General features: G+C 44.4%; 2 protein-coding genes across 2 annotated transcripts; one reads left to right on the top strand and one right to left on the bottom strand.

The window, feature by feature from the left end:
• Positions 1-4,571: 4,571 nt before the first annotated feature.
• On the bottom strand, positions 4,572-7,141 carry LOC120936426 (protein ALP1-like). Its single transcript, XM_040348743.1, has 2 exons — positions 7,106-7,141; positions 4,572-5,550 (listed from the first exon to the last, which is right to left on the bottom strand). The coding sequence occupies exon 2, from the start codon at positions 5,307-5,309 to the stop codon at positions 4,671-4,673; it is 639 nt and encodes a 212-aa protein (XP_040204677.1). The 5' UTR covers positions 5,310-5,550; positions 7,106-7,141; the 3' UTR covers positions 4,572-4,670.
• On the top strand, positions 5,550-6,905 carry LOC120936425 (extensin-like). The gene is made up of 2 exons (XM_040348742.1): positions 5,550-5,757; positions 5,835-6,905. The coding sequence occupies exon 2, from the start codon at positions 5,962-5,964 to the stop codon at positions 6,886-6,888; it is 927 nt and encodes a 308-aa protein (XP_040204676.1). The 5' UTR covers positions 5,550-5,757; positions 5,835-5,961; the 3' UTR covers positions 6,889-6,905.
• Positions 7,142-22,109: the final 14,968 nt, after the last annotated feature.

Genomic DNA, 22,109 nt, shown 5'->3' with positions numbered 1-22,109 from the left:
TCAGCCGCATACTTAGGACGGGCGGATCACAGAGATACGACGGCGTATCAGGAGATACGCCGTCGTATCTCTTTTGTGAATCTGGCCCAAAAGGTCTGAAGGGGAGCAGGATTCTTGGTTTGACTTGTGCAATGGCTGAAACATTGACAAATTCAAAGCTAAACCCCAGCCTTCTTTTCAGTATTGCCCAGTTGTACAGCTATTCTGCTGTAGTAAAAGTGTTTACTCTGATTTCACTGCACACTGTGAGCTTTTCACAATATACAATATAATTAGAATCGTCTGGTGGGTTTTTCTTTGGGGGGCGGTACCACTACCCCCCCACCCCAGGTGGCCGGCGGTCCAACACTTACCCATTCTAGGTGGCAGCCTGTGGTGTACTTCAGCATGGTTCGCACCCGTGCGGCAGGGTTCAGGCAGCGGCTCCGATGTTCGCTCCTCCAGCGGCTTCCTCCGCCGTGTGTCTCCTCTTTAGTGCAAAAATAGCAAAAATTCATTCACTATCGTGACACAACTGGGTGGGCTTGGAGCGCTGTGCTCTTCACCCCAAGCCCACTCTTTTTTGAAGCCTATTCGAGCCTCTGGCTCTAATCATGTGTTACAAAAACACTCCCCCCCATTGGAATCCATAGTCCGGCTTCCTGATATGTAGATTAGGGGGCTGGACGCAAGGATAAGGGGGGGGGGGCGCCAGTGCACCCTCTATGGATGGTCCACCACTGCCTACCACTGATCTAGACTTTTCCTTCCCAGACTGACTGTCCCTGGCCCAGCCCTTTCATTCACTAGATTGCAGTTCTTTCAGTCATGGAGGTTCAGCATCACATGTGGATGCTACCTACGGCGGGTCTGCATGCAAATTCAGCCAGCCTATAGGCAGGTGCAGTCTACTTTCTCCGCTGCAGGTGGTGTTCTTCCACAGCGGCACTGCAGTTAGAGGGGATGTCAAGAGGAACATGGTTCTTCTATGGTTTCCTGGGTCACTGAGGAAGCTATTTTATTCGGATGTTGCTGCCCCATGTCACTCCAGCAGCCATCTTGGGTCAGGCAGAGCCTTTTTAAGGCCCTAAATCCCAGGTTTGGTGTGCATTTGTGAGTTGGTAGAGTTGGAACATGTACCCTGCCTGGTAGGGACAGAAATAGGGGCAGGGAAAGGTTCCTGATGAGAAAAGAAAGTGTTGGGCTTGTAACTTTTCTGGACATCTGCCTGCTTGGGCACAAGATGGCCAGGAAGCATTCTGCCCCTCCCAGCAGGCACTGTCAATTAGGTTGAAACCTGTTCTCTATATACTGTTGTAACTGTGAGTATTCTCAGCTGGGCTGCCTTCCCACCGGGTTCTTTGTAAACTGTCTGCATTATTTCAATACAATTTTTTTTCATCGCATTGGGACTGTGTGTGTTATGCAGCTGCACTGCGCTGCATCCCACTTACATGCCTAGGAACGCCAACTTCTCCAGATTGACATCCAGCCATCAAGGCATTTTTTTATATTTCCATAGTTACTCACGAAAGCCATCCAAACTGCTTGCATCAGGATGCTTGAGAGGAGTACCGAGGCAGCGTGCAGTGATTTTTTATCAGGAAGCTACATATAGAACCCCGATGTCCCCTCCCACCAACCACAATCTATCTAAATTGCATAGAGAAGCACAGAGACTCAGCGAGGACATCACTAAAGCCATGTACACGCAATCGGTTTGTCCGATGAAAACAGACCGATAAACTGTTTTCATCGGACAAACCGATCATGTGTAGGCCCCATCGTTCTTTTTTCCATCAGTGTTAAAAAAGAGAGCATGTTTTAAATTTTTCCTATGGATAAAAACCGATAGAAAAATCCGATCGTCTGTGTGGAACTCCATCGGATAATAATCCACGCATGCTCAGAATCAAGTCGACGCATGCTTGGAAGCATTGAACTTCATTTTTCTCGGCTCGTCGTAGTGTTTTACATGACTGCGTTTTGGCACGGTCGGATTTTTGACTGATGGTGCTACACACCATCAGTCAAAAATCCGACCGTGCCAAAACGCAGTCACGTAAAACACTACGACGAGCCGAGAAAAATGAAGTTCAATGCTTCCAAGCATCCGATGAAAGTCAGCTTCATCGGATATCCGACGAAAAAATCCATCGGATTAGATACCATCAGATATCCGATCGTCTGTATGCGGCTTAAGTCTAAAATAAGGTTTTATTTGAAAATTTGGCATGTTGATGATGGGGGAAAGTGGGGGGGCAGGAAATCAAAATATAAGTAGATTAAACTTCAGCTTCAAGCCACACATCTGCTTACTCCTCTCATCAGAATTCCAAGGACTGTTTCCTTCCTGTTTAATTTCTTCTTTTATCTATGTTGCAAAGTGTTTTATCACAATGTAGAAGATACTGTACATTCTGTGGCATTGTACAACGGTGGTCTTGCGTAATATATCCAACAGCGTAAAAAGAGAAAAACATAATCTATTTTAGACGTCAGTGGATAGGTGACCATGATGTAAATTGCAGCAAAATGTGTAATGCCAATTACACACTATCGGAAATTCCGACAAGAAAACCGTAGATTTTTTCAGACGGAATGTTGGCTCAAACTTGTGTTGCATACACACGGTCATACAAATCTTGTTTGAAATTCCGACCGTCAAGAACGCGGTGACGTACAAGACGTACGACGAGCCGAGATCAATGAAGTTCAATAGGCAGTTTCTGCTTGATTCTGAGCATGCGTGTTTTTTTGCGCGTCGTAATTGCATACAGACAAGCGGATTTTCCAATAGGAACTTTTTCCGTCGGAAAAATAGAGAACCTGCTCTCAATCTTTTGTTGGCGGAAATTCAAACAACAAAAGTCCGATGGAGCATACACGCGGTCGCAATTTCTGACCAAAAGCTCACATTGGACTTTTCTTGTCGGAATTTCCGTTCATGTGTACGCGCCATTAGTTCTTTTGAATCTTAGCTTGTTAACTCCTTTGTGTACTGATCACTATTAAACTCAACATTTAATTATAAATTCATGATGTCATTATTTTTTACAGCAATACCTTTTTTTCTTTCTTTCATTAGCAATGTAAGTGTACAGCAGTGTCAAAGAAAGCAATAAGTACAAACTGTAGCATATAAAAAGAAGACATCGCACTTGGGTTCTTGTTTGGCAGTCAGCTGAATATGCAGTGTGGCTTTTTACCTCTCTAAGGCCCCATTCACACCTAGGCGTTTTTACGCCTGAAACGCACTGCTCACGAACGCGGGAGGGCAGATTTAACATTGTTTCCTATGGTGCCTGTTCACACCTGAACGCCTGAACGCCTGAACGCCTGTCGCGCGAAGCTCAAACTAGTCCCGGACCTTTTTTTGTCGCGCGAAGCGCGCGACATAGGCGTTTCCGCGCGTTTTTTTTTACCATAGAAAGTAATGGGAAACGCGCGAATTGAGCGTATCGCGCGACAGCAAGCGTTTTTATGCGCGTTTTTACGCGCGTTTTGACGCCCATACAGCTCCAAAACAAAACAGGAAATGACATATTTTTTTACAGGAACTTGTGAAATCACCATTTTACTTTACTTACAATAAAGAAAAGTCACATTTTTCTCAATGGAGGCCGAATTTGATCGAACCCTTTCGATGCTGGAGCCTGAAAATTTCATCAGGATGGTGAAGGAGCACCCCTGTCTTTATGACAGCAGGGCACCGGGCTACAAAATGAGGACCACCCGTTGGGACGCTTGGTGTTCTATTGGGAGCCAAATCTATGAGAACTGGGCACGGATAAATAAGTCCCATGATAGCAAAGGTAAACTCTATCAAAAAACATAACAGAAATACAAAATGCCACTAATGAAATAATGGAATGATTGTTTGTCGTTACAGTAGGCATTTATTACCGTACCAATATGCTGTTAAGTTTAAAAATGTGTCTTTACAAATATGACTATTGTGCGGTCATGCGACATGGCTTAGAAACATAAATTGCGTTCTCTTCTTCCCACAAATAGAGCTTATTAATGGTGATATTTGATCCCCTCTGTGATTTTTAATAATCCAAAAATTTAGTGACATTTTTCAAAAAAAATATTATTTTACACATCTTTAATCTAAAAATATTAAAAAATTCAATCGACCTAGCGACTACAGCGTCAGGTGGGGACGGGGGCTACACAGGACCTACACTCTGCCTGCAGTGATCAGTAAATATATGTTCACTGCATTCATTGATACTGTGACAAGGGGATGGGGGAGTGGATTGGAGATCCAAAAGGGGATTGTGCCTACGTGTACTGGTGTCAGTGTCATCACTTCCCTCTTCCTGTGTTTACACAGGAGGAGAAAGTGACACGCAGGGGGACACATATAGAGCCACTTAACCCCCGGATGTACCCTGGGGGTCCTGATCGGACCCCCAACCCACGTCTAGGCGGTCACTTACAGGCCCTTTATTAGACCACAGAATAAATACATAAACTAAGTTTACAATAGATAGAATGTCACTAATATAAAATGGCACACAATATCATAGGGCTATTGAACCCAATGATAAAACTGTATCAAAATAAAATTAGAATGAGACTTCTTAAAACATGAATCATTTTTTATTTTTTTTCCACAAAACAGCATAGTAAAGAATATATTTCACAAAATAAGCGTGTCAAAAGCTGAAAAGTTCAATAAATTAAATGGAATTGAGCTGCCAAGGGACCTGCCCTTCAGGAGAGACAAAGTATGCGGCATACTGTTCACGGACATGTGTCCCCTGTGTGTTCCCACGTACACCAGTCCAATGAGCTCTTTCCAGAGTCTCATGGACTGGCTCCTCGTAATCTAGACCATCGCGCTGCCTGACAAAATTGTGCAAGGCACACGCCGCTTCTACAGCACTAATGGCATTTTGCATGTTGAGCACAATTGGTGTGTGGAGAACCCTCCACTTGTTCGCCAAAATTCCAAAAGCACACTCAACTACGCGGCGTGCTCTGCTAAGCCGGTAGTTGAATATGCGTTTGTCTTCGTTCAGATTATGTCCTGAATAAGGCCGAAGTAGGTGTGTGTTCAGAGCAAAAGCCTCATCACCCACAAAGACACTTGGTAGGGGAGGGCCGTTTGTGCCCGGGAGTGGACTATTTTGTGGAAGGTCCAGACCATCTGTTCGAAGTAATTGCCCAAAAGAGGAGTTCCCAAAAATCGCAGAGTCTGCACTACTTCCATAGGAACCAATGTCAATGTAGGTAAAGCAATAATTGGCATCAGCCACAGCCATTAAGACGAATGAAAAGTATTTCTTATAATTGAAATACTGGCTCCCACTAGCCATGGGCTTAACAATTCTGATGTGTTTCCCATCGATCGCTCCCAGGCAATTCGGAAAGTTACAGCGTTCCCAGAATACTTGGGAAATTTTTTCCCAGTCCTCTGCTGCCGGTTTTTTAAACACAATGGGTTTCAGGACTTCCCAAATGGCACTGCAGGTGTCCCGAATTATATAACTGGCAGTAGATCTTCCAATACGAAACGAGTAATGCAGACTTGCAATCGATTGTCCAGTTGATAGATACCTACAAAGAAAATAATATATATTATTTTATTTTATTTTTTACAGTGAAAATTCTAAAACTCAGATGGAAGAGTATAAGGGACGCCTACGCTCGCCAGCTGAAGGCACAGCGGGAGCAGCGCCGAAGTGGGAGTGGAGCATGTTCGGTGAGAGAATACGTTCATGCAAAGGAATTGGAGTTTCTGAGACCGGTGCTGGATTTGGGGAGGTAAACCATTATCTGTACTTTGCTCGGTAAACCAAATGTTTTAAAATTATTTTTGAATACATGATTTCTTTTTTCAGTACTGAAAGCTGCTGGGACGAGGCTGCCACAGCTGTAGTAGACAGAGAGAGCGTGGCAGAGAGAGGGGACAGAGAGAGCGTGGCAGAGAGAGGGGACAGAGAGAGCGTGGCATCGGGGGATCAAGCGATGGCTACTCTGGAGCCGGAACCGCAGCACTCCGAGGCATCAAATGCTAATGCAACAAGACCACTTGCAGAGCAGCCCCCAGTTAACATTGCGCATATTGGACCTCCGCGTGCTCTGCGTAGGAGGGCTCCTGCTCCGGATCCAGCCCTGGATCGTATGTTGGACATTATGACCAACATGTCTGACCGGATGAGCAATAGATCGTATGGGCAAAATGTAGCAAAATGTCTGGGGGAACTAATCGACAAAGTTCCCCCAAATCTGCAAGCGGTGGTGCTGTCCTGTACGGCTAGATACATCTCGACATTTATACCCCCGACAGACGCTGACGATTTATCCGAACCACCACCACCCTATGGCCCATATGCCAATAAACGGACCGAGCATGTCCCAACACCACCCACGACCCATTTCTCCCCACCACCCGTTACCCTTTGGACAGGACCACAGCTTTCCGACCAACCTCCTCGACCAACACCACCACCGACTTCTGCGCACCATCCTTTCACCACCACTCTAACTCATTTACCTCCTGTGCCAACACCTTCCACTCACACTTCTCTGAATCCTTTTCCTTATTCACAACCTTCTTCTTACCACCCTCATTCTCCTTTTCCTCATCTCTCAACACCACCTGTCACATACAGTACTCTGCCTCCTACAACACTTTCTTCTTACCACCCACCACCTTCTACTTACCCTGCGTTAACGACTACACCTACATCACATTACCCACATCGACCGAGACAATCGACTTTCAGGAATGCCCCAACACGAACACCACCACCACCACAAGCAACACCACCTTCCAATTGGTCAGGGGAAGACAGCACCACCTCCACTTGGCCCCCTTTTGCCCACGCACTGTCGGTCGCCATGTCACCGCACGGGGAAGAGGACTCCTCCCCAAATTTACAGCAATTGTAAATAAGGATTATGTATAAAACATTTTTGTATATTTTGTGTATTTGTGCACTTTGTGTATATTTTCCTAATAAAAAAAAAAAGACCCAATGTTTTGGTTGATTAAAATATTAAAATAATTTTGTTCCTACAGAATTTTTGTTTGGTTTTTATTACACATATATATATATATATATATATAATAGAGTGTATTACATTCAAAGCGCTAAATAAAAATTACCTCAGTGTTATGATAAGTCGCTCCACAGGGGGGATACAGTTGCGGAAGTAGGTGTCCATCCTCTGCAATCTGTTGATCAACAATTCCAGCAACTCATCAAAGCTGTAAAGGAAAATGAAATTTAAAATTGGCAATGGATTGGTACTAGGGTTGCCACCTTTCCGGGATTCGCCAGAACAGTTCGGGTTTGGAATCATGTGTCTGGGTTTCAGACTGCCTGACACTCTGACAGATTTTTCTGACCAGAATATGGATTTCCGGCAGGGTTAATGGCTGCAGGGGATGAAAACTTACAACCCAGCAGCCACAGATATACCAGGATGAGATGTGCTATCTGCCAAGGGGTGAGTGAGCTCACCCTCCATCGCTGTCTAACAGAAGCACCCACCCCCTTTCTCTATCCTGCCTCTTGGTGAGTACACTAGGAAAAATCAGAGTTCTCACATTGGAGTCCTCTCCGTACATCAGAGATCTCGGTTTCCCCCTTAGATCATGGTTCACAGAGCATCCCTTATGTCTGAGTATCTTGAGGTCTCGCTTCAATCAGATTATGTTGGTTAACCCATACAGTGAAAGGGAAATCTGGGAGTTGAGATGCAAAAGGGTGACTGTGATGTAAAGGGGGACTCTGTGCACTGTAATGTAAAGGGGGATTCTGTGCACTGTAATGTAAAGGGGGACTCTGTGCACTGTAATGTAAAGGGGGACTCTGTGCACTGTAATGTAAAGGGGGACTCTGTGCACTGTAATGTAAAGGGGGAACTTTGTGGACTCTAATGTAAAGGGGGAACTCTGTGGACTCTAATGTAAAGGGGGAACTCTGTGGACTGCAATGGAAAGGGGACTATTTTTATTATATTCATATGATTAGAAATGTAAAATACTAACAAAATATATGTATAGTTCATAGTATTAAAAAAAATAGTTGTGCACCGCAGAAGTGTACATGTTTGACTTGAAGAAAAGGTGGCAACCCAAATGGTACAATGTAAAAAATAAATGATTCCAGATCATTTTTTACTAACCTTTTTATGGACATTCTGGTGTAGTCCAGAAATTTGTCTTCATGGTCACGGAGGTCTTGGTACATCACCCAAAATTGCCCTCTTTCTTCCCGATCAGCAATGACGGGGTGTATCCAAAATCTGCGTTGCCTCTTCCTTTTTCTCTGCCTCTCGTTTACAAGATATTGGCTAGCAGTGGCTGCTGCCATGAACAAAGCCATCTCGTCATCACTCATTTTCACAATGGAGTCAGAAGCACAAGGATGACCCGGAAGAGGAATTATCACCCAGGAAGAGGAAAAAAAAACCTTTCACATAGCAACAAATGATGACAGAGGTGATCTATTTTACTATTGGTCAAAAAAAAAAAAAAAAAACGCTGGACGTCGCTCTGCTCAAACGCGCGCAAACGCGCACAAACGCGCGCAAACGCGCACAAAAACGCGCGAAAAAAACACGCGTAAAAACGCCTGGTAACGCCAACGCCTAGGTGTGAATGCAGCCTAAATAAATAGAATTTAGTCTAAACGTTTTTTGAAGAATTTGCCAAAAGAATTAGCGTTATACTTTGGAACAGAAGTTATAATTTTGGCACTAATACCATCTCCAGTACAGTAATTCTGCCCAGCATATTGAGGTTAACACAGTTCCAGCTTGCCAAGGAATCCTGGGATTTCTTTAGAAAAAGTTTAATGCTATGAGTTTTCATTGCTTGGAAGCCAATTCCACGCCTAAATTATTAGGAAAAGAGATGCTTGCGAGGGGATATGATAACGATATACAAATACCTCAGTGGTGATTCTAGCTCAGGGAATAATCGATTCAGTCTGAGGAAGTATAAGAAGACACGGGGCTACTTGGGAGAGAAGTGCTTTACCCTAAACGTTTTTTTTTTTTTGCTGTTAGGGCAGTAAGGATGTGGAACTCACTTCCACAGTCGGTGGTGTCAGCAGGAGGTATTGATAGTTTCATAAAACTCTTAGGCCGCGTACACACGGTCGGTCCAAACCGATGAAAACGGCCTGAAGTCCAGTTTCATCGGTCCAAACCGACCGTGTGTACCCATTGGTCTGTTGTCCTTCGGACAAAAATTATAGAACTTGCTTTAAAATCGAACCGATGGACGGCTGACCATCGGTCAAAACCGATGGTTACTACACAAAAGCATCGGTTCAAAACACGCGTATGCTCAGAATCAAGTCGACGCATGCTTGGAAGCTTTGAACTTCGTTTTTTTCAGCACGTCGTGTGTTTTACATCACCGCGTTCTGACCCGATCGGTTTTTGAACTGATGGTGTGTACGCACATCAGACCATCAGGCCACTTCAGCGGTGAACCGATGAAAATGGTCCGTCGGACCATTCTCATCGGATGGATCGACCATGTGTATGCGGCCTTAGATGGGCATCTTAGCAAGCATTTCATAGTTTCATAAAACTCTTATGCCCCATACACACAAGCGGAATTTCCGCCAGCAAAAGTCTGATGTAAGCTTTTCATCGGAAATTCCGACCGTGTGTATGCTCCATCAGATTTATGCTGTCGGAATTTCCACCAGCAAAAGTTTTTCAAAAAAAGGTTCTCAAAAAAAAAATCGGAAAATCCATTCATCTGTATGGAATTCCAACTGTTAAAAAAAAAACATGCATGCTCGGAAACAATTTGACGCATGATCGGAAGCATTGAACTTCTTGTTCTCGCCTCGTCGTAGTGATGTACGTCACAGAATTCTTAACACTCGAAAGATCAGAGAACTTTTGTGTGACCGTGTGTATGCAAGCCAAGCTCGAGTGGAATTCCGTCAGAAAAACCATCTAACTTTTTTCCGACGGAAATTCCGCTCGTGTGTACAGGGCATTAGATGGGCATCTTAGCAAGCACAATATACAGGGATATGGGATATGAGTTATTTTTTATTTTGACATGAACACACACACAGGTTGAACTGGAGTCTCTATTAAACCTTACAAACTTTGGGCGAGATTCATATAGAAGAGCGGCGGCGTAACGTATCGTAGATACGTTACACCGCCGCAATTTTTCATCGCAAGTGCCTGATTCACCAAGCACTTGCGATGAAAACCTACGCCTGCGGCCTCCGGCGCAAGGCGGGCCAATTTAAATGGGTGTGTGCCATTTAAATTAGGCACGCTCCCGCGCCAGACCTACCGCGCATGCTCCGTTTCCGAGCTCCCGTCATGACGTCATTTTTTCGAACGGCGACGCGCGTACCGTAATTCCGTATTCCCGGACGGCTTACGCAAACGACGTTGATTTTTAAATTTCGACGCGGGAACGACAGCCATACTTTAGACAGCAATACGCTTGCTGACTAAAGTTAGGGCACCTTAAAACGACGACTAACTTTGCAACGGGAAACTAGACTAGCGGCGACGTAGCGAACGCGAAAATCCGTCGTGAATCGCCGTAACTCCTAATTTGCATACCCGACGCTGGTTTACGACGCAAACTCCCCCCAGCGGTGGCCGCGGTATTGCATCCTAAGATCCGACAGTGTAAAACAATTACACCTGTCGGATCTTCTGGCTATCTATGCGTAACTGATTCTATGAATCAGTCGCATAGATAGAAACAGAGATACGACGGCGTATCAGCAGATACGCCGTCGTATCTCATTTGTGAATCTGGCCCCTAGTAACATAGCAGCCATTGAAAAGAACTAAAGCATGCAACTGGGTTCCAAGAGCCCGACACTTCTAGAATTATACAGGAGGATGTTTTCAGCATCAGTATCTCTATATACTGTAATGCCGCGTACACACCATCACTTTATGTGATGAAAAAAAATGACGTTTTTAAAAACGTCACTTTAATTGACTGTGTGTGGGGGAAAACGTCGTTTTATGTCTTGTAAAAAACGACCAAAAAAAATTGAAACATGCTTCAATTTTATGTGTCGTTTTTCAAAAGTGCACTTTTTACTTCACAGAAATTGACCGTGTGGCGGAACGTAACCTCACTTTGCAAGAACATTGTGAGAAAAACGATGGTGTGTAGGCAACTTCGTCTTTGAAAATTGAAGTTTCAAAAACGTCATTTTTTACTTCACAGAAAGTGTCGTTTTTTTTCATCACATAAAGTGATGGTGTGTACGCGGCATAAGAATGAATATTTCTTTGCCGTTTCTGCCAAAGTCTAAAAATAAGGTGTGTTGCATTCTATGTGAACTTAGGTGCAATTTGGGTGGTGGATAATACCTAAAACTGAAACCAATGGATTTGACTTAATCAGAAGGCAGACTTTAGTAAATGACAGCCCTACACTTATCAATCAGTGCACATATCTGCCAGAGCTATTAACAGCTTTGATTTATTATCTTCAATACCACACCCAGCACATGCATGCAGGATCTGAGGGTCTCCGCCCAGGACAACAGGTGTACCTGTCCGCCGTTTTCTAATTCACCTGCTCTAATCATAGACACACCTGCCATTTAGCAGATTCCTGTCAGGAATACTTGAAAGTCATACTCAAGGATCATTGGACTTCATTTTTGGATACACGCACTTAAACATTTTAGATAATACATTAAAGATAATTGTTGTATCATAAATACATTATCTCTTAACTCAACCATTCAAGAACTATGTTCAATTTCCTCCTTACAGTGTTTGCAGTGATTCTTTTTCATACTAATGTAAAGGTGTTATCTGTTTTAGGCCTAATTCCAGCCCAAAAAAGTATTTTCAGCTTAGGATAGAGTGGGGATCAGTTACAAAGTCTGCTGCCTCCTTCTCTAATGGGTTTCACCCAAGAAAATTAGTTTAATTGTACACATCAGAGGAGAAGCAGAGACTGCTGGGGATCTTTATTGGCTTTTTACTATTAAATTTTCAATGCTTATGCTGATACTGAGAGTGCAAATTGCTATTTTATTATTGTAGAGAGATGAGATGGGGAGATCGACCTTTGTAGGCACAGCAACTAGATCTGACTTATGCAGCTGGAGCTTTTTTAGTCTATGCATGGTGTAACTAAAGATTTTGGGGTAGATTCACGTACGGCGGCGTATCTTTCTGCCGGCGTAGCACATCCCATTTGCACTACGCCGATGTAAGATAGTGAGGCAAGTACTGTATTCACAAAGCACTTGCCTCCTAAGTTACGTCGGCGTAGCGTAAATGGGCCGGCGTAAGCGTGCCTAATTCAAATGAGGAACAGGGGGGCGTGTTTTATGTTAATGAATCGTGACCCGACGTGATTGACGTTTTTTACGAACGGCGCATGCGCCATCCGTGGACATATCCCAGTGTGCATTGCTCCAAAGTACGCCGCAAGGACGTATTGGTTTCGACGTGAACGTAAATTACGTCCAGCCCCATTCACGGATGACTTACGCAAACAACGTAAAATTTTAAAAATTCGACGCGGGAACGACGTCCATACTTAACATAGGATACGCCTCATATAGCAGGGGTAACTTTACGCCGGAAAAAGCCTAACGTAAACTACGTAAAAAAATGCACCGGGCGGACGCACGTTTCTGAATCGGCGTATCTACCTAATTTGCATATACCTTGCGTAAATCGACGGAAGCGCCACCTAGCGGCCAGCGTAAATATGCAACTAAGATATGACGGCGTAAGAGACTTACACCAGTCGGATCTTAGCCAAATTCTGGCATATCTTGTTTTCTGAATACAGAAAAAGATACGCCGGAGCATCCTAGAAGTTAGGCAGCGTATCAATAGATACGCCAGCGTAACTTCTTTATGAATCTTCCCCTTTATTGCTGTCTGTGACCCCACAGCCAAGTTAGGCGGCGTATCAATAGATACGCCAGCGTAACTTCTTTATGAATCTACCCCTTTATTGCTGTCTGTGACCCCACAGCCAAATTCCGGCATATCTTGTTTTCTGAATACAGAAAAAAGATATGCCGGAGCATCCTAGAAGTTAGGCGGCGTATCAATAGATACGCCAGCGTAACTTCTTTATGAATCTACCCCTTTATTGCTGTCTGTGACCCCACAGAGGATATTTTCTTCACTTGCTTGTAAAGTAGGTGTCATATGCTGGTCATCACATCCTCCATGTTCCCCTCCGCGTTGGGATCCAAGTGTGGGTCACATGAGAGGGCTAACTCGGGATGGGTTCTTCTGGGCTATGCTTGGTACTTTGTACATGGTCACTGCCTTACACCTGGGGTACCTTTACTTGAGCCACCCTCCTAACCTGGTAGATGAGAAACATGAACAAACTCTAGTAAACTTTCTTGATATCAAGGACATGCAGAGCCAATGCATTCTCCACCTGTCCAGTGTATCACCACTACCTCACTCCCAGTAACAGTATGGGATCCCTCTGTGCACCTGGCGCGGACTCCATATGCGCACTTCACTTAACTCTTTCTCACCTGTGTACAGGATGAGGGCCCTGGCGGTGTAGATCTGCTCCTATTGCTATGGGAGATGGATCGTGGCCGAAGGAATGCCGACAACATCTCCCTCACTGCAGGAGGCTATCTCACCTGCTATATGTAAACGCTTAATGACAGGTTGCATGGGCTTAATGACAGGGATAAAACATGGGGAAATGGCTGTGTACAAAACGATGTACTGAATATTTTTTTGCATTGCCCTGTCATACAATGGTCACCTATATTTGCATATATTACAGTATAATTTATACATGAATTCCTTGCTGTGGCCACATAAGTAGCTACAATTAACCTTCCCTTTCTGGCATAGTCTGGCTCTTACTCATGTGTCAAGATAAATGGCTGACTCCAGTTAGGCGGACTTGCATCCAGTAGCATCTCTGGTGGCTTCATTCTGCAATTTGCTGTTTGTTGTCTCCTCGGACACCTGACAGAGTGACTAACAACTAATATCCCATAGCCTAGAGCAAGAGCAGAGGTGGGAGGTAGAGTGCAAGAGGTCATGCCCAGCATCACTCTTTGCACTGTGTTTGTATCATTCCACGGACAGATGTGCAATATACTGTTACCTCATACATTCAGACCATCACATATTTCCTTTTATGTTATGCCTTGATCTGAATGTGGTTCATCTCACTAGTCCTGTGATCTTTTACCTGTATATAATCTGGAAGATCCTCTAATCAATGATAATATTGGGCAATATTTATAAAGAGATGAACTATTTTTATATTACTGGGTTTACTTTAACCTGCTTCCTATAGTTCTTAGGAAATTTCTGCAAATGAGTTCCAGGTAAATGACATACATTTTGAGAGTTGCAAAAGAAGCAATTTGCCAAGGGGTCAGGATGAGGTAATAACCTATAAGTGTAATAATGGTAAAAACCTAGGCCCGGATTCACAAAGCAATTACGCCGACGTATCTCGAGATATGCCGCGTAAGTGTAAAAAAATGCGCCATCGTATCTAAGCGCCGTGCCCACAAACTGAGATACGCCTAAAAATAGGCTTCATCCGACCGACGTAACTTGCCTACGCCGGCGTATCGTGGGCGCATATTTATGCTGGACGCATCTTGCGCTCCCATTGATTTCCTATTCAAATATGGAAATGAGGGAGATACGTCGATTCACGAACGTACGTGCGTCCGGCGCATGCTATACGCGGTTTGCTTAAGTCATACGCCCGGCTAAAATTATTCACCATAAAGGAAAAGGTTTAACTCAGCAGCATCCATGCAAAGGGCTGCACCAGGGATCTCAAGCCGTCGTATTTTACGTTGTTTACGTTGGACGTGAATATGGCTGGGCGTAGGTTACGTTCACGCCGTAGGCAGTGATCCGTCGTATGTTAGGCATTCGTTCCGACGTGATTCTGAGCATGCGCACTGGGATGCGTCCACGGGACGGCGCATGCGCCGTTCGTTATTTGTATCTGTCTGGCGCTCGGCCCATCATTTGCATGGGGTCACGCCTCATTTGCATGGTTCACGCCCACTTCCACTTACGACGACTTGCGCCGAGGAAACCCAGTGCAGATTTGGGAGCAAGTGCTTTGTGAATTCGGTGCTTGCCTTTCTGCGCTACGTCGGCGTAGCGTATATGAGATACGCTACAGCGGCATTAATATGCGCCGATGTCTGTGAATCCGGGCCCTAGTGTATGCTTGTTGGGTCTTTAAACATAGGGAAATGCCTTGACATTTGCTTGGAGGCATTTATTTTCAGGTAGGTTGAAGCCTTTTCTCTGTGTGCTGAGAGATCTTCAAGCTGATGGATAACTTCACCTTTCGTAAAAACATATTAAATGCACCCATTAAGACTTAGAAAAAAAATATGTTTATTACTTTTTTAAATTTTAACCTGCAAAGAATTGCAACTGTGATCAGAGGAGGTACAATCCTTTGTCTACTGCAGACTATTCCTCCAGCCGCATATAGGTATAGACGTCTATACCGAGGTGAGTACCTTCAGTTACGGGGCTGGGGGAAGTAAGAATGAACTACAAATTGGACCTCACTGCACTTGTGATCCCTTGATAACTAAAGTCCCTCTGCCATGGTGGCAGATGGTACATTTCATTTTTTCTTTCACAGATGTCAGATAATGGCAGGAGCTGGCGGGGAGAGAAACCCCCATATCCTGTAAAGGGGAGAGGGCGGGGGCTGCAGACTGTCACCATGATTCATGTTATAGTATTAAGTTGGCCATACACTGATTGAAATTTGGCTTATTTAGCAGGCACTGACTGAACCTTGATCAGTTTGTGACAGTTCCAGCTCGACAGAAGCCGATTGTTTGGTCAACTTCTGTTGAAGAGATATGCTATAAAATTAATCTCGATTAGCAGTTGCGACCAATAAGCTGCAGCCACTGATCCGTGTATTCTGACAGCAGTGGCAATATCCTGGCAGTGGATGGAGGAATCTTTTACAGCGTGTCAGGGTCCTTTCACACTATTGGCAATGCTTATCCCCCTCTGATTGCTTTTCAGAGGGAGGTATATGGTGGCTGACAGACATTTAGGAGGCGCTACTGGAGCCTCCTGTTGCCTGTTTTTTTTTCTACTGTGCTGCAACTGTGAGCCAAGGGTTCACAATTAGGCACAATTAGGCTGGGTTCACATACATGTTGATTAGATGCGTTTTTCTTTGTTTACAAACTGCTTTTTTGAAAAAATAAGTCTCAATACAATTTAAGCGTACATTGGTAAGAAATATACATATACAGTAAAGAAGTCTCAATACAATTTAAGCGTACATTGGTAAGAAATATACATATACAGTAAAGAAGGGGATTAGATTCATTTTTCACCGCATCAAATTCGGGTGTAGGGTTGCCACCTCATCCTTTTAAAACCGAACACATATGAATTACACAAGTTCTGTGGCTGATTAACCGGTTAAGCCTCGGACCTTTAGGCAGGCCAGGCCAGGTTTTGCGGTTCGGCACTGCGTCGGTTTAACAGACAATTGCGCGGTCGTGCGACGTGGCTCCCAAACAAAATTGACGTCCTTTTTTGCCCACAAATAGAGCTTTCTTTTGATGGTATTTGATCACCTATGCGTTTTTTTTTTTTTTGCGCTATAAACAAAAATAGAGCGACAGTTTTTAAAAAAATTCAATATTTTTTACAATTTTCTATAATAAATATCCCCCAAAAACATATATATAAAAAAAAAAATTTCCTCAGTTTAGGCCGATACGTATTCTTCTACCTATTTTTGGTAAAAAAAATCGCAATAAGCGTTTATCGATTGGTTTGCGCAAAATTTATAGCGTTTACAAAATAGGGGATAGTTTTTATAATTTTTTTTTTTTTTTACTACTAATGGCGATCAGCGATTTTTTTCGTGACTGCGACATTATGGCGGACACTTCGGTCAATTTTGACACATTTTTGGGACCATTGTCATTTTCACAGCAAAAAATGCATTTAAATTGCATTGTTTATTGTGAAAATGACAGTTGCAGTTTGGGAGTTAACCACAGGGGGCGCTGTAGGAGTTAGGGTTCACCTTGTGTGTGTTTACAACTGTAGGGGGGTGTGGCTGTAGGTCTGACGTCATCGATCGAGTCTCCCTATAAAAGGGATGACACGATCGATGCAGCCGCCACAGTGAAGCACGGGGAAGCCGTGTTTACATATGGCTCTCCCTGTTCTTCAGCTCCGGGGAGCGATCTATAGCCACGCCCTCATCCCGGATCGCTCCCCGCGGGTTTCCGACCGCCGCATGTACCGGGGGGGGGACCCACGACCCACGGAAAGGCGGGGACGTACATGTACGCCCATATGCCTGTACGTGCCATTCTGTGGACGTACAGTATATGTACATGCGGCGGGCGCTAACCAGTTAAGGTGGTAATTAAATTCACTTGGTGCCTTATATGCATTAAATTAGCCTCAGAACCTGTGTAATTCATATGTGTTCGGGTTTAAAGGGATGAGTTGGCAACCCTATTCGGGTGACATGCGAGTGTGACCGGCTCTCAATGGAGCTGGTTCACATATGCCCGTGGTGCGAATTTCAAAAGGGTCCTGTGCGTTTACAGCCATGTCAGGTTGTTACAATTTTGGTGGGTGGCTGGGAGGTGATAAAGCTGCGGATTAGCCGCCTGCAGGGAAGGGCTGGCCATTGGGACTACAGGGAGTTTCCCGGTGGGCCGATGGCTCAGTGGGCTGGCTTCAGTGACAGAGGACTGCCGCCCCCCTCCGCTCCTCTGTCTCTCCCTCCCCACAGCGCTCACCTGGGGGGGAACAAAGGAGCAGGGGGGATGACAGAGGAGCATGGGGGGAGGGGACAGACAGCTGACTCAACAGCTATGGCCTGGGAGTTTCTCACTTCTGCCTAATCTTGTCCCATAAGGGGGGGGGCACTGAACTGATTCTTTGCCCCGGGGGAAATATTGTCTAGCTTCCCCACTGGTACTGCCTATAAGAGTACCAGTACCAACTCTGGCCCACTTTGACAGGTCTCTCCCATGGCGGCTGGACAACTCCCGCACCCCCCCCCTGGCCACCCAAGCCCCCTCTCCCCCTTCACTAGCCACTAGCCGTTCTACTGTAATAAAGTAGAACGGCTAGTGGCTAGTGAAGGGGGAGAGGGGGCTTGGGTGGCCGGGGGGGGGGGGTGCGGGAGTTGTCCCGCCGCCATGGGAGAGACCTGTCAAAAAGGGCCAGTCTGGATGAAGTCCAGGGCCAAATTTCTGTCCCAGTCCAGCCCTGGCCGCCTGTTTTTACTGCCCCCCCCCCCACCCCACCAGTGTGAAAGAGCCTGTAGAGTGTATGGCCAGCTTTAATATGATGGTAACGTGAACCCTGGTCAGAAAAGACAGGGTTAATAAAACACTGGGACTAATCAGATGCCTATAATGAAAACAGATGCTTGCTGCTAGCAGGAAGATTGGTAAAATATATACATACATCAAAATCTTCAGAGCAGGAAACTTGAAGAATCTGCAAAAAAAAAAAAAAAAAAATGTATAAAATGTTTGCAATGCACTTATCTCACCAGGGAGGGATTGTTTTTTTTCCAACAACTGGAATTCGACTTTAAACACAAACGTTCCTATTTGAATGGAATGCACCTTTAACATAAACCTAGAAAACACAACAGGAGGAACATTCTTGCTCAGACGACTTTATAATTTGGCTATGTATATTATATTTATTAGCGAGTTCTGCGCTGTGTATTGTCTCCCGTGCTACATGTTTCTTTGTCACAGCTTGGATTCCTGTTTGGTTACAGCACCTCAGTGCCAGTCGCAATAGAAGAAGTGTGGAATGTAAGGCAGCCAGTTCATCTGTCACTGTATTGTGTTGCCTGTGTTCTAGTACAACAAAGAGACTGATGGAGACACCTAAGGACCTCAGCTGGCTGTTTAGGAAGCAGATGGTTAGGTTGGAAGAAAAGGGGGAGGATGAATGGGAGAACAAAAGAAAGGGAATTAAACTGGCAGGTGTGCAGGAAACTGGAATGGTAAATATACAATGTTCATAATATGTCAGGAAAATGTATTGATTACCGCCTGCCCACAACTGAAGGACAAATATGCGGTCTAGACCCATTTGCAGCAGCTGCCTTGCGGAATAAATGTTAATAATTAGTATTGGTTAACCTGAAAATTTAACTGAAATTAAGGCAGGGTGACAAAAGATCCATTTTATTTTGTAGGTGACTGCTTGTCAGTTCTACATAGTAGAGATGACCTTGGGTGACCTCCAAGCTTATCCCTATTCGAAAATTTAAATCACACTTTTTTTTCTCCAGTCAGCTCCAGGCTGGGTCATTCCCTACCAGTACACCTAAACAAAGGGGCAGGATACTGGTGACATCAGTGTCCTTACAGTATATAAAATAAATAGGGGGGGGCTTGTATTAAAACAGTACCATTTATTGCACAAGATTAAAAACACTTACAAGATATAAGTGGGAGCAGGGCCGTTTGAAGGAATTTGGGGGCCCCAAGCAAAATAGTGGGGCCCCCAAGCACCCCCCTGCACGCAAAGCCTACGTTAGCGATTCACTAATTTTTTACACCCATGTTCTTTTCTATTCTTACCTCCCCTTCTGCTGCTGTAGCGTGGCCGAGCTTCTCTTCCTCCTGTCAGATAGTGCCCGGGCCGGGTACCGCGCGGTACTGGTACTGGAGATTCAGTTTCCTGTGTTCCCGGCCGGACTGGAAGGAAGTGAGCACTCAGTGTGCACTTCCTGTCAGTCCGGCCGGGAACAGGAAACTGAATCTCCTGTACCACGCGCGGTACCCGGCCGGAATGACAGGACTCCATGAGGAAGGAAGAGGAGCTCGGCCACGCTACAGCCTGGGAAGGGGAAGTTGGGGGCCCCAGGCCAGCTCGGGGCCCCAAGCAATTGTTTGTTTTGCCTGTCCTGTAGCGACAGGCCTGAGTGGGAGTCATGCTCGTCATAAGTATGTATACAGTATATGGACACATGTCCATGTCCCAGGTATGTTTAGAGTCTCTTCCTTTTACAGTAGACTTTTGGCTGACATTTTTTACCCAACAGGTCACATTAAAGTTAAGAGAAACCATACTATAAATATAAGCTAACTTACCCCTTATTTTTCTATGACAGCCTTTATCAACCTCTTTAACATGAAGGAATCGTTGAAGTAACTTTTGGGTCTTTAGGGAACCCCTGCTAATAATTAGCACATAAGTACATTAGTGGGATGGTCAGTGGGAAGAATGCTCCTTACATCTGTTGTCAATGGGAAGAATCAACCCTTAGGCCGCGTACACACGATCGGTCAAAACCGATGAAAACGGACTGAAGGTCCGTTTCATTGGTCCAAACCGATCGTGTGTGGGCCCCATCGGTCAGTTATTCTTCGGTCAAAAAAAAGAGAACTTGCTTTAAAATTGAACCGATGGACGCCTGACCGATGGGTCAAAACCGATCGTTAGTATGCAAAGACATCGGTCAAAGGGCCGCGCATGCTCAGAATCAAGTCGACGCATGCTTGAAAGCATTGAACTTCGTTTTTTTCAGCACGTCGTGTGTTTAACGTCACCGCGTTCTGACACGATCGTTTTTTTTAACTGATGGTGTGTAGGCACATCAGACCATCAGTCAGCATCATCGGTTAACCGATGAAACGGTCCTTCAGTCCGTTTTCATCAGTTTTGACTGATCGTGTGTACACGGCCTAACAGAAAGCTTAAAAGATCATTGTTGTCAGTGATTACTTATCTGTTGACCTGCACACACGGTCGGATTCCCGACGGGTCAAGGTCTGTCGGAAATCTCGACGGGAAAATCGAGAACCTGCTCTTGCGTACACACGAGCAGGAAACCTCTGATGAGAGCTTTTGGCTGGGAATCCTGGCCGTGTGTATGCTCCATCTGAGTTTTTCCAACGGGAAAGCTGCCAAAAATGGACGGTTTTCTCATACACACCCGGGTTTTCCGACTGGAATTCTCTTTTCTCTTTTTTTGTCCGGCGGTTTTTAGCAGTTTTCCCGTCTGAAAAACTGTGAGGGAGCATACACGGCCAGGATTCCTGGCCAAAAACTCTCCTCACAGTTTTCCCGTTGGAAAACTCGCTCGTGTGTACGGGCCTTGAGAAGCAGAAATTGCTGATTGCTGCCAAGGATTCAACATCCCGATTTCATAAAATCTGGACAGCATGGTTTATGTTCACATATTCCGATGATTATAATACACTAATGTATGGTTGAAAATGGTTACGACACCTTATTGAGAGACTTATGGACCTGGTCGGCGACTCCTCACTCCTTTTCTGCCTTAGCTGTAGTATTTGGAAATGAATGCTTACTGAGAATTTCTCTCTCTCATTCTTTTCTTTTCTAGCCCACTCACATTCCATCCCCTCTAACTTAAAAAATGGACTAAGTAGTGAGACATCTTCAAGTGGCACAGTGTCCCACTGGATAACGGTTCACACAATGGAAGGAGGTAGCTTCTATACATCAGAAATTTCATGTCAAATTGTGATTTATCAAATTGTTATGTCATAATGCTACATTGTGCTATGCTCTTAAATTTGTATGTCTTACTCAAATCTTCAATAACAAAATAAAAAATTGCTCAAAAAAACCCTCTGGAGGAACCCATGTGACCAGACGCTGTGGCTCTGTGTTAGAACTTGAACGGTAAGTATGACACAACAGTTCAGGTTTTTGGCTATGGGTGGAAAGTGGGTGAGAATTGTAAAGTAGCTTAGTTTTGTAACATACTTTTTGACGACATTCAGCTAAATGCTATAATTTATATGTTCAGATATTTTTTTTTTTTTTATTATTTAACTGTTTATATAATTGTCTAGTGCTTATGATCTGGGTTTCTGGAGTAGTCCTTTAACATAATGTTACAAAACAGCAGCAGTATGACATAATTTATATTATATCAGTCTTTGCCTTCAATGTTGTGTGTTGTATAATGTCACCTGAGTTAGATGTTTTGTGGTCCAGCTTGAACTTGGGTTTAATTACAACACCTCTGCACTTGAGCAGAATATAATGAATGTGGAATGTAAGGAAGCCAGTCCATGACTGCTTTGTGTTGAATATGTGCTAGCGCTACAAAGGGATTGATTACAAATTCTACTGAATTT

This window comes from Rana temporaria, chromosome 4 (genome assembly GCF_905171775.1).
Source record: "Rana temporaria chromosome 4, aRanTem1.1, whole genome shotgun sequence".
NCBI classification, from domain to species: Eukaryota; Metazoa; Chordata; class Amphibia; order Anura; family Ranidae; genus Rana; species Rana temporaria.
The sequence above is the reverse complement of the archived record's forward strand: the minus strand, read 5'-3'. Positions and strand labels throughout refer to the sequence as shown.